The sequence below is a fragment of the Grammomys surdaster genome, unplaced genomic scaffold (genome assembly GCF_004785775.1).
Source record: "Grammomys surdaster isolate TR1022 unplaced genomic scaffold, NIH_TR_1.0 188, whole genome shotgun sequence".
Taxonomy (NCBI): Eukaryota; Metazoa; Chordata; class Mammalia; order Rodentia; family Muridae; genus Grammomys; species Grammomys surdaster.
In genome coordinates this window covers 5572152-5584129 of record NW_021604633.1, presented here as the reverse complement: position 1 = coordinate 5584129, position 11978 = coordinate 5572152, and the positions used below count along the sequence as shown (strand labels likewise).

The 11978-nt window shown below is 45.5% G+C and overlaps 1 protein-coding gene across 1 annotated transcript; it reads right to left on the bottom strand.

Annotated features, from left to right (window-relative positions):
- Positions 1-415: 415 nt before the first annotated feature.
- Positions 416-6821, bottom strand: Tmem18 (transmembrane protein 18). The gene is made up of 5 exons (XM_028768839.1): positions 6699-6821; positions 5702-5822; positions 4081-4135; positions 2693-2786; positions 416-2608 (listed from the first exon to the last, which is right to left on the bottom strand). The coding sequence occupies exons 1-5, from the start codon at positions 6753-6755 to the stop codon at positions 2513-2515; spliced, it is 423 nt and encodes a 140-aa protein (XP_028624672.1). The 5' UTR covers positions 6756-6821; the 3' UTR covers positions 416-2512.
- Between the last annotated feature and the right edge of the window lie 5157 nt (positions 6822-11978).

The window sequence follows — 11978 nt, the reverse complement described above, 5'->3', positions numbered from 1 at the left end:
TGTGTATTATCAAACATTTCATTGTATATTAATGCACGATAATGACCAAACATGAAGTTTCATGAGCTGGAATGCGTAAAATGGTTATTTTAGGCCTTTCCAGTGCTTTCCACAACTACTCAGTAAGTGAATCTTCACTGTGTCCATCAGTTGCCTGTAAAGTTTTCTTTACAGAAGTGTGAACACAGCACAAGGCTAACCTGTAAAATCCTCAGAGCAGCACTGAACCCAATTGCTTGTTCAGTTCCAGTTTGCAGGGTTTTCCTTAATATAAGGACAAAATATGAAGAAGTTCCTCCAAGTACAATTTTACCACTGAGTCAATTTCAGAAAACACAATACATTTGCACACGTGTTATGTGTGTACCAGTGTGCACACATATTATGTGTGAAAGCCAGAGAACAACTTCAGGTGTTGTTCGTCAGGAATGACTAATACATCACTTTATTTTGTGTGTATATATGGTTAGAGGACAACCTGGAGTGTTGGCTCCTTCCCTCCATCAAGTTGGTTTTCCAGCAACTGGACTTGGCTTGTAATGCTTGGGAACAAATGTCAAGTGAGTCTGGGGATCAAACTCAGGTCTTCATGCTTAAATGCAAAGTACCAACTGAGCCATCTCTTTAATCCAAAACTTTCATAAAACAAAACAAAACATTTAATTATCTCAAAAACTAAGCACATGTGCATCCACAACCATACACGCAGAGACAAGTCATGAAAGCCCCCAAGTCAAGGTCATGGTTACATAGTCTGAGGTATTAATATCAACATATGCCAGAACTCAGACATCTCAACCACTCTCTGACCCGTTCTGCACCACTGGCCTCAGACACAAAGGCCTTAGGGGAACAGATCTGCTTGATGAGCCCCAGACCTATCTGACACTCGATTATTTCAGATTTATCTAACTGGCTACTTCATTCTTATTTTTCTATGAAACTAACCAATGTTATAGAAAGCACCTTTGTAACCATAAAATGATCAAATACCCTGAACCAGAAAATTTCGGAAACATACAATTAGGTACATCCTTAGATACAGTGTTCATGACTTAACAATGTGATTTTAAATTCAAAATTTGACTTACTACACTATGTTATTTTCTTTGGCACTTTTTTGTTCAATGTAAAGTGGAACAAATCAAGAGACTGTGAAGACAGTTCAGGTTAAGTGCTGCAGTAGCAGCCACAGACTCACACCACGGATTATCAGATCGTCACAAGTCAGTCAATAGGCTTTCTGTTTAAGCCTGAAGCTGGAAAAACAGTAAAAACTATATAACTGGGTTTCAGAACATAACCGTAGTCTATCAAACTATCTACTTTTAACCTTTTAAATAGTTTTAACTAGATTTTATTTTATTTTAGAACTTTTAAGAATGTTTCACTTAGAAAGGAAAAAAAATCCTATTAAATAAAGAAAATAACTCGCAAATATTTCTTTAAACTAAAGCCAAGAGTGTATAGTGTTTCTGGTAATAAATATTGTCTCTGAGCCTGGGTCTCAGTCACTTGTAATCTCTACAGATTCATCGCTCCGGATTCCATAGCAGCAAACCAAGGGTGTCTGGCAAAACCAAAGCAGAGGTGACAACACGCCCTGCTGTGCTCACCAGCCCCCAACTGTACAAGATGTGACACATGGGAAGAACTGTCTGCACTTGTCATAGTCTGGGTAGAAACAGCTAAGCCATTCACTGAGTATGCAGGAATTTATAATTCTTTATCCAGAAAAAATAAAACCAAATGGTTCATTTGACATACCATTTTCCACAGAGTCTGGACTTTACCGCCTTCATTCTAGCTTAGTATTTTTAAACAAAACATTTCCAGTGGCATAGCCCCAACTCAGTTATTCAGAGGCCTGGCTTCATGGGAACCGAAAGGCACTGCATTCTTCTCCAGACCTGCCCCACCGCTCCCTTAGCCTGGGTACTGCTGACATTATATACACAGCTATACTCCATGGTGGGGCTGTCCTGTGCCCTGGGGGATTTCAGCACCCTAGGCTCTATCCTATGGACACAAGAGTCATGTCCACCTGCGGTGACAAGCATCAGCAAAATTTCTGGGGAACAAAGCCACCCTTAGCTGATAGCCACCACTACAGGCTAGAAACAGAAGAGGGAGCAGGTAGTGGTCACAGCAGGATGGGTCTGCTTATTCCCAGTTTCCACACTCAAAACCGTGTGAACTCTAGTTCCATACTGAGATCTACCACAGCTTGTGAGAAGCTGTGTACGATGCGTGGCTGAACCAGAAAGCTCCCACCGTGAAAAGGAGGGGTCCCCATTCACCGTGCTTCCGGGTCACACTGTTAGTTCTAACAAACAGCTTTAGGAGGGCTCCAAACAGAGTAAACTATAAGAACCATTTGTGATGTGTTAAGATATAAGAACCTTTTTCCAAACCATGAGTCAGCTGACAGAAAACATCTGGGCCATGTGCAGCTCCCAGCTGGAAACCACCAAGTCAGAGGACAAACATGGGGCACAGCAGAAGCTCGGCATTACTCTTCCTTTCTTCTCCTTTTCCTCTCCTTCCTTTTCTCTTGTAAGTTCTTCAGGTCAGTCATCACAGTCAAAGTCTTCCGGACCCACATAATCTAAAAATCATTTGGAGTCATGATTAAAACTGGAAAGCATCTGAGTGAAGAAAGCCAGGACATAAATGTCTGTGTCATACATACCACAATGACCATGGCGTTGAAGAGCAGCGGCGCTGAGAACACAAGAGAAATGAACATTCCCCGGGAGTCAAAGTACTGATACTTTGCAAACAATCTGTTGTAGGAAAAACAAAACAAAATGGTTCCCTTTCAGTCCTGGAAGGTAACAGGAGAACAGTGGTTCATAGTCGGGGTTCACTGAAGGGTTCTCAAAACAGCCCAGAAACAGCTTTAATGTTTCTCATAAATTAGAGTCAGAGATCCATTCTTGCTACAGCTACTGAAGAAAATACTGTGGTGCTTCCTGCCCCCATCCACCTTAGTGAAGTAACTGTCATTCTGTGTAGGAGACCTAAAGGCCATATGATTCCAACTTGCCCAAGGATAAAGAGCCAGGCAGTAGAAGGCAGCACTTGTCTAGGGGTAGACATTTCTGTCTTGGTAATGTGGAAGTACGGTAGACAGTTGTTTCCATTGACTCCGTAACAGTGGTTGGGAATCTGCTACATGAGCTATAGGTTACTGCAGGGAAATGTACAGATGGGTTCAGTCTTGAAGGAAGCTTATCTTCTGGAGAGAAGAAAGATCCCAGACTGTTTGACTTACTGAAACAAAGCAGAGAGCATGTGAATGTGTGTGATGAGAGGTCAGGATGAGATTCTGACCAGAAGGGACAACACAAATCTGAGGTAGCAGTGGGCCCGCAGGAGGGGCTACAGCACAGGCCATGGGCGTCATCAATATGGTTCTGTGCTTGCCTCTGAGTGACTAAGGAAGGACACACTGGAATGTTGGGAGTAATCTTCACTGAGACAGGAGAACCAGTTAAGACAACTTAGGTGGGAGGGTTGCGGCTGGGGATGCAGGGAGGAAACTCTGGAGGCTCTGGCATGGTCCAGGTATAGGAAAGGGAGAGGGCAGGAGAAAGGCCCACTTGCTCTCAAGTAATAACACATACTCAAAATTACTTTATAATATTCCCAGTGTTTTCTCACAGATTGTAAGTTATTGGTCAGCACCTTAAGAGCTCATGTAGTACAGTCAACAAAGTTTTGCCATTCTTAAAATACCTCACTGTTGTGTAACCCTCTAAGGCCTCCCTGACCAGAAGGAGTTATCCCAAAAGTGGCACTGGGATTTTTGTTTAGTAACACATATCATCAATGAGGAGGTTGTAACTATTCTAATAAATACAATTATTAGTCTTTGGTTAACAACAACAAAATATTTAACTACTCGTTTCTTAAGGCCTAAAGCCATATGTACAAGATGCTTAATATTTATGGGGCCAAGATTCCTGGAGTCCTCAATTTCCCTGTGGGTTTCATGTTCTTTAGAAAGTTCCATGTGATAGTATCACTGCAGCGGAAAACTAAGACAGAGTCAAGAGCATGAAAAGCTGACTTCACCTCCAGTTCACTGCAGCCACTTCGTTGATGTACTCGGCACAATAGACTAACACTACTAAGAGAACATAGAAAACTTATGTTAGAATTTCATGACCAATGACAGTCACTACAGAACGAGATAATACATCTTTACATACAACAATTCAACAGAACACCAAAAAATGCAATTTCTATTTTAACTATGATGTGGTAAGGACTCTAAGATTGTGAAGTTAGAAAATATGTCCACTTAATGGGAATCAAAAAAAGATCAACACATATGTAACACACCAAGAGTCTTAATCTCAGCATTTGTGAAGACAAGAACATAACTGCAGTGTTTTTATATTCTTTGGGATTTTACTGAGCCATAAAGCAGCAAAGCACACAGCAGTGTCTGTAGTCTCCCAAGAATGCCTGTGGTTATCCCTCTTCAAAACTGCAAGTGCATGCACTGTTCTTAAACTTAGGAAGCTGATCCGTCGTTCAAGGTACTTCCCTGGAGACTTCTGTACATATACACTCTGGACAAAGTTCTCAGCCCAGCCCTCTCGCCTGCTCAGGCCTGTGTGCCTCCACTCTGCCTGTAGGACACAGGCTCCTCCATATAGTCTAGTGTATAGACCTCAGTTCTTATCAAAACAATCACCACAGCTGGTAACAGTACAATTATAAAGCTTCTATGGTTAACTACTGAATCTGAGTGTCCCCAAGGAAGCTATATAAAGTTTAGGAGTCTATTTTGCTTACCAGTGTAACCCCAAAATTTCTCAGGTAAAAAATTTCAAAGGAAGAATGGACACCATTCTGTTCCGTGTTCACATTGCCTGCCTCTCAGTCAACTGATTACGTTTGTCTAAAATCAGCTTTTCCACTGATCAAGCAAACTCTTCTCATCCTTCCGGTGTCCACAAAAATCAAGCATTTACACCGTAATCACTCAGTCTGGGACACTCAGCTCCCGTAGACTGTGGTATCTGACCTGTGACCCAGATTCCCCCCATGTCCCACCCTGTATTTTAGGGGCTCTGACCACTTGTCCTCACTTGAGCTAGACCTCATGCCCAGGCAAGCCAGCTGTTACTGATCTCTTCTTCCTGACATTTTGATCCTTTTGACCCAACTGAGGGGCCCAAAATAGTGAATGTCCCCATTTGGTCAAGTACCACGACTTCTATTCTGTGTCTGTTTCTATGTAATAAAGACGCAATCTTTCTCCATTCCATACACGTAATCCCTTCCCAGAACTCCTAAAGTCATAATCTTTAACCGAGAATAATATTTTATACATAGAATCTCTCTTAATACGCAGTCTGCTTTCCAGAGCAGGCAGTATGGGACTAGTCCTGGCAAGAAAACATCTGCATGAGAGATGAGCGACACTGAACTCAGGCAGGAATTATCTGTGTAAGAGTCAGCGTAAGGGAATCAACATCTTAGTAAACTGACATTTGGCATCTTCCCTGGCCAACCTGGAACAAGTTCCAGGTCCAAAGATTCCTTCATGATTTCCATATAGAATGGAAGGCTTGGGAAACCCCGTGAAAACACAATGCAGGGTGGGGGTGTGTGTGTGGAGGAAACCCAAGTCAGTATCACAGCAAGGAGAGTGAACACAGGGGTTCGCTTTTCTCCTACTCACCCAGACACAGGAAGTGCCCGATCTGTAGTTTATACCTCTGTGATGAGAAGCACGTGAGAAGTAGGCACAGCAGGTGGAAGGCGAGCAGCCCTAGGAGCCAGGGCTCTGTCCAGTCTGTCTCCTGTGAGGATACACTGTTAGAAACCTGGAGGGTGGGTAGCGGGAGCTACTGGTCCCTTCCGTTGAGTTTGGGGATTATACTAGAACTCTTAGACAAGCTGGGGCAAGAGAGAGGAAACAGCGACGCCTCAATTGCAAACACATTCCCAGATTTTTAGGTAAAGGTTTTTAAGTCTGACCACACAGAATGGAAACTATTGCCCACCTGCCTCTTTTGATTGAGTGAAGGGCTACTATGAACTAAACTAACAAGCTAAGGAAAATCATGTGGACTTGGAATGTGTGGAGCTGCTTACACCAAACTCCATGCAGAAGAAATGAGAAAAATGAGAAATGAGAGCCATCCTAATGACACCCGCATGACTGTCCCAGACACTCCTGAAGCACCCAGCTGGCTAGACAGTGTGCTTGTCAGTTCTTTGGGATCTTAAGTCCATACCCGAAGGCTCAAATCTTTCTGATTCTGTCTCCAACCAATACTAAGTTCCTAGTCCCGACTTCCTAGCACTCCCCATGCCCTTTCCAAGGGCACTGCTCCACAAGGCAAGACCAGCCCCGGTATCTGGAGCCCTAAAGCTCTTGGGGACTGCTTGGAGTCCAGTGTCCTTAACTGGGTACCGCTGATATCTTCTGTGCCACATCGGAAAGCCAGCACACTGGAGAGGCTGCCCAGAGATGGGTAGGGAAATCAGTAGAAGCTGGTAAGAGCCCTTTGGGGGACCCAGAGGACTGGCTGTGCGCACCCGGGGTCTGCCCCATTCATCTGAGCAGAACGCGGTTTCAGGAGGGAGCCTGCCCGCGCCTGCGCTGTTCACGCAAGAACTAGCACATCCCCACCAACGCCGGCGCCGCCCAGTCCTCAGAGCCTGCGAGTTACCATGATCACCGCAGGGATGCTGACTGGGAAGGCTCTGACTGAATACGGGGACGCCATCGCGCCGCTGGGGCTCCCAACAGCCTGGACCAGTGCTCAGCTTCCGACAGCCAGGGAAGTCGCTTAGTCTTCTCGCGAGATCTACAGGTACGAACCCGGCGCTTAGCTCTTCTCGCGAGAACTCTGTGACTTTTAAAAAAAAAAAAAAAAAAAAAGACTGTCCAACTTTCGCTGTTACGTTAATGTATTTCTATAAGAAGGGTCAAAGTGCTTTTCTGGTTCTATTTCTCCCAAACTCCCCAGAAGCAGAAGGTTCCAGAGATGCAGCCGGTGGCTGGGGACAGTTTGCCAGGATCCGACGGCATCCTTGTCCCACAGCCCGGACTTGGTCAGCTCTTTACAGACCTGGGATGAACGCAGCGTCCTCCCCACAGACCTGAGGTGAACACAGCGTTGGTGTCACAGAAGCCGATTATCTCCGGCGTCTGCACCCCACACCCGAAATGGACACGGCGACATCCACACGCACAATTACGCCTCCTCCTCATAGACCTAGGGTGGACCCGTTGTTAGCCCCACAGAACCGGGGTGAGCTCAGCATCCTCATCACAGACCTGGTACCTAATTGTGGGGACATGGAACCTGAAGAGGCCACCTCCGGTAGCCCGCCAGCCAGCCGGTGGACTCCCACCCCGACCCCAGTGGAGGGATAAGGACATCAACCCACTTTTGGGTCAAAACTTTTGACCCAAAATTTGTTCTGTCTAAAAGAAATGCAGGGACAATGATAGAGCAGAGACTGAAGGAGTGCCCAATCAATAATCAGCCCAACTTGAAACCCATCCCATGGGCAAGCACCACCCCCTGACACTATTAATGATACTCTGTTAATGTTTGCAGACAGGACCCTAGCATAACTGTTCTCTGAGAGGCTTCAGCCAGCAACTGACTGAGACAGATGCAGATACCCACAGCCAAACACTGGACGGAGGGCAGGGATTTTTATGGAAGAGTTGAATGCTCTTAAGGGGATGGGAACCCCACATGAGGGCCAATAGAATCAACTAACCTGGACCTCTGGGAGCTCTCAGAAACTGAGATGCCAACCAAAGAACACATGTGGAATGGACTGAGGCTTCTGGCATATAAATAGCAAACGTGCAGCTCAGTCTCCATGTGCACACACACACACACACACACACACACACACACACACACGCACACAACTGGAGCATGGGCTCTCCCTAAAGCTGTAGCCTGAGCCTGACTGTAGTATCCATTCTCCAACAGGCCTCAGTGGGAGAGGATGCGGCTACTCTGGCACCAGGGTTGGGGTGGATACCCAGTGGGGGCCCACCCTCTCAGAGGAGACAGGGAAGGTGGGGATGGGGGAGGGTCTCTGTGAGAAGGGACCTGGAGAGGGCAGCGTTTGGAATGTAAGTAAAATAAAATAAAAAAAGACCCAGGATGAATAGAGTGTCCGGTCTCACAGTCCTGGATAGATGGCATCTGAGTCCAACAATCCACACAGCTCTTACTCAGAGAAATGGAATGCCAATGGTGTCTGTGGCGCAGACCTGAGATAGACAGGGGTTCTGCCCTAAGGCCAGGAATGGATGTGGTGTCCAGTCCTCACAGACCTATGGTGAATATGGCACCTTCCACAGAGACCCAGGGTGTACTGGCATTTGGACCCTACAAACGTTGGGTGAAGAGTGTTTGTGTGTGTGTGTGTGTGTGTCCCACAAATTTAGGACATTTCTAGCTCTACAGACCTAATGGACACAACATCCTTGTCATATATACCTAGCATGGACACTGTCTTCCCTGCATACCTAGGTGAACATTGTGACCCATCCGACAGATCCTGGATGGACACAGAAACCTGGTCCCACATCCCTAGGCTGAAAGCAGGATCTGACCCACAGACCCAACATGGCCTCAGAGTCCATCCATCATGCTGACTAAAGAAGGATACAGCACCTCTACACACAGGACCCCTATCACACAAAACAGAGATAGACATTCTGTCCATATGACATAGCGAAGCATCCCTATCCAGTAGACTTTGGTGCTAATGGTATCTGGCCCAAGACCAGCAATGAATATACAGTCAGGACTTACAGATGTAGGATGGACACAGCATTCTTCCCATTGGCCATTCACATCCTAACTCATTGATCTAGAATAAACAAAGGGATTGGTGTTTCTATGGATCTATGGAATAAACATGGCCCTAGTAACCTTGTGTGGCTGGGGATGCTGTCCCAATTCTGGGGTGATACATTGCTCAAGGGTGACACACCATTGGCCAGTTTGGAGTGTCCATGGCCATGCAGACTGAGTTATCTTACTCTTACACATTTTATTGGAGAAGGGGCAGGCCATGGAGTATGGACTGGCAATACACTGTTTAGTGGTTTTAAGACAATCCACACAGTAGGCTGTTAAGCACATTTCATTCATGTGTGAAATTCTCTTAACTGTTCATGTAAACAATGAGGACCCAGGGTGCTAAGTCCTTATGTCAGCACACATGCACACATGCATGCCCTCTGTTATACGATCTGTGCCTGCTCTTTCACTTATTGTGAACACCAATGCCACAGCCACCTCCTCCACTGGCCTGAACTCTGTGACAGTCAGTCTCCTTCATGTGGCTGTGGAATGGGCTCTGATGTAGTGGTCCAATATCCTTCACCCATGCAGCACTGCCCATCCTAAGTCTTCCTCTTCTCTCCCAGAGGCACGCCCAGGCTGTCACTGTTGTCTCACCTGTACTTTTCAGACTTGGGCTACTCTGCTTCTTGGGTATGTGCCCCCACCCTCTTCACCAAAGGTATGGAAGGGAGGAGGAGGAAGAAGAAGAGGAAGAAGAGGAGGAAGAGGAGGAGGAAGAGGAGGAGGAAGAGGAGGAGGAGGAAGAGTGAGAGGTGGTGGTGATGTCAAGGTCATTTGGTTGTGGTCTAAAGTGCTTTAAGGAGCACAGGGTGTGTCCACCCTATCAGGCTCAGGACCCTCCCTATTTGGTTTTAGTGTCATTTGTTTAGAGTAGATGTATGGGCTAGAGTTTTCTTGTGGGCCTGAGGGATACGTGTTCCTGATGTCTTTTTCAGACCGACATAAGTGAGGATATGAAATGAAGAGTAACTGTAGTTGCTCTGTCGTCGTGATGGGGTCCAGCCTTCAGATCAATTTGCAACCCAGAAAATAAAAGCATCTGTGATGGTAACATGGGACTGAATCCTAAGCTGTGGGATTCGGCCATGGGTACCTAGTGTTTAGCAGTCTGCATTACTTTCCCTGTCTTGCCTTCTGGAGGACCCAGCCCAAACTCCTCCACAGACAGCACGTGAGGGCTCTTTCCTTCCTTTAGAGGTACCTGAAGTTTACAGATTTTCTTGCTGATATACATCTCTTTTCTACCCCTGTACCGTGTTCCTGCCACAGGCTTCTTCCCTGCAGACAGTTTTGTATGCCACAGCTGGAGGTCTTTTAACAGAGACAAGACTTTGTAAGTGCTCTGTGTGAACACTTCACAGCTGCGCTTTGCCCTTGAGGCCTCTACCCCTTCTGTAGTCAGGCTCTACAGAACCTCCAGCCATGAGGAGTCCTCCTCTTCTGCCCATAATCTTTCTTCTTTCCTTGGCACTCCACTTTGTTCCTGGCCCTTGTCTCTGATGTCATGGTGTCCTTGCAGTCACCCAGACCTTTGCTGACACTCCTGCCTGCTCACTCTTACCTTTTCAGCCTCGTCCGTCCTTTGCTTCTCTGGGCTGTTCTAGCAAGGTACTGGCAACTCAGGTGGAAGATTAGAGGGAAAGAAGGATCTCTTATTACTGGAGATCAATGTCCTGGACTGATGAGTGAGTCCAGCTCCTGAAGGCCCTGGTACATGCTACTGACAACTCAATTCTGCTGCTGCAGAGCCCCAAACATGTTTGACCTTCTTCCCTCTGAGTTTCCTCTTTGGGGTTGAGCCTGACCTCCCACGATCTCACCTAAACATGATCCCATCTGCAAGGACTTCAGTATGAGTATGATTACATTTGTCCCTATAGGTTCTGGCCACTGCTTTGTCATAGCTTCCTGGTGACACTGTTCAACTCACGATATGGCTTAATGTTGCTAGTATTTTTACCCATATTGTTTATTTCTTTCCTGCTTGATATATGTTTATCTTGCTGTTTATTAAATGATACACTTCTTTGCAATGCAAGCCCAGGATCAAAACCTACCCCCATCTTCAGTGCACCTTTGGTTTGCAACACACAGTAAACCTGTATGCATTTCCCAAATAATCAAATGGAATGAATGAATTTGTATATGGATTAACATGATTTCAAAGCTTTACTCCTCTGTTCTTTACATTTCACATGAGAACTATTGAGTAACTTTAAAGATTTTTTTTCCCTATTTGATTAACATATTCAAGCTCTTTCTTCTTTACTAACTTCGGTAACCAGTATATCCCTGGAAAATGTGTATTTGCCTCACGGTTTCAATTTTTTTCCCATTGTCTTCTACTTAAATTGTTGGAGAAGTTTTAGGGCCAACCTAGCTTTTCGGGGAGTACTGATAGGTTAGACTCAGCCACTGTCTTGATGTGCCAAGTAAAGTGATGCGTAATGATGAAAACTAGAGGCAAAGTTTTAATCATTTTAGCCATATAGGGAATAGAAACAAGATGCAGGAGTTGAGTTGCCCTAAGTCTGTCTTCAGGAAAATGACATGAGGTTTAAATAAAGGGATAATTAGGGTAGAATGGCAAGAGCTATTCATAAGTAAGCAGTTTCGTCAAGAACTGGCAGGGTTGATAATTATCTCAGTTTCACCTGGTGGTTAGAAGTCTTTAATGAAGCAGGATAGAAAGAAAAAATTAAGGAGACACTGGAAGGGAAAGAAGCCCCCTCACCTCTCACCTGAAATCTCTCATCCATTGAGATCATGAAAGATGGCTGTCTCCAGGCTTGTATCTGCGCTGGCCAGGAGACATGAAGGTCATCATGATCTTGTTATAACTACCCATGGCATTATCAGAACCTGCTTGTCACAGGAGAGCTACCCCTACTCTCCTACTCAGAGGACACACTCTCAGCCTACATAAAAGTCCCCCAAGCCCTGATTGCTACAGTACTTGCTACTCTTGAGTCATGGACCACCCTTGCTTCAGAAACTAGAAGCTACTACAGCTTGCTCCTTGCCTGTGCCACACTGGCTAAATCTGCCCTGCTCTGTACAGATCCCATGTAAATTCCATGTTATATCTCGGTTACCAGTTGC

Bases quoted from the DNA above. Each gene is read 5' to 3' on its own strand.
- Tmem18 (XM_028768839.1), bottom strand. From the start codon at position 6,755: ATGGCGTCCCCGTATTCAGTCAGAGCCTTCCCAGTCAGCATCCCTGCG. The intron at 2,787-4,080 runs GTGAAGTCAGCT...TTCCTACAACAG, and splicing joins GTGGCTGCAGTGAACTGGAG to ATTGTTTGCAAAGTATCAGT. The intron at 2,609-2,692 runs GTATGTATGACA...AATGATTTTTAG, and splicing joins TCAACGCCATGGTCATTGTG to ATTATGTGGGTCCGGAAGAC.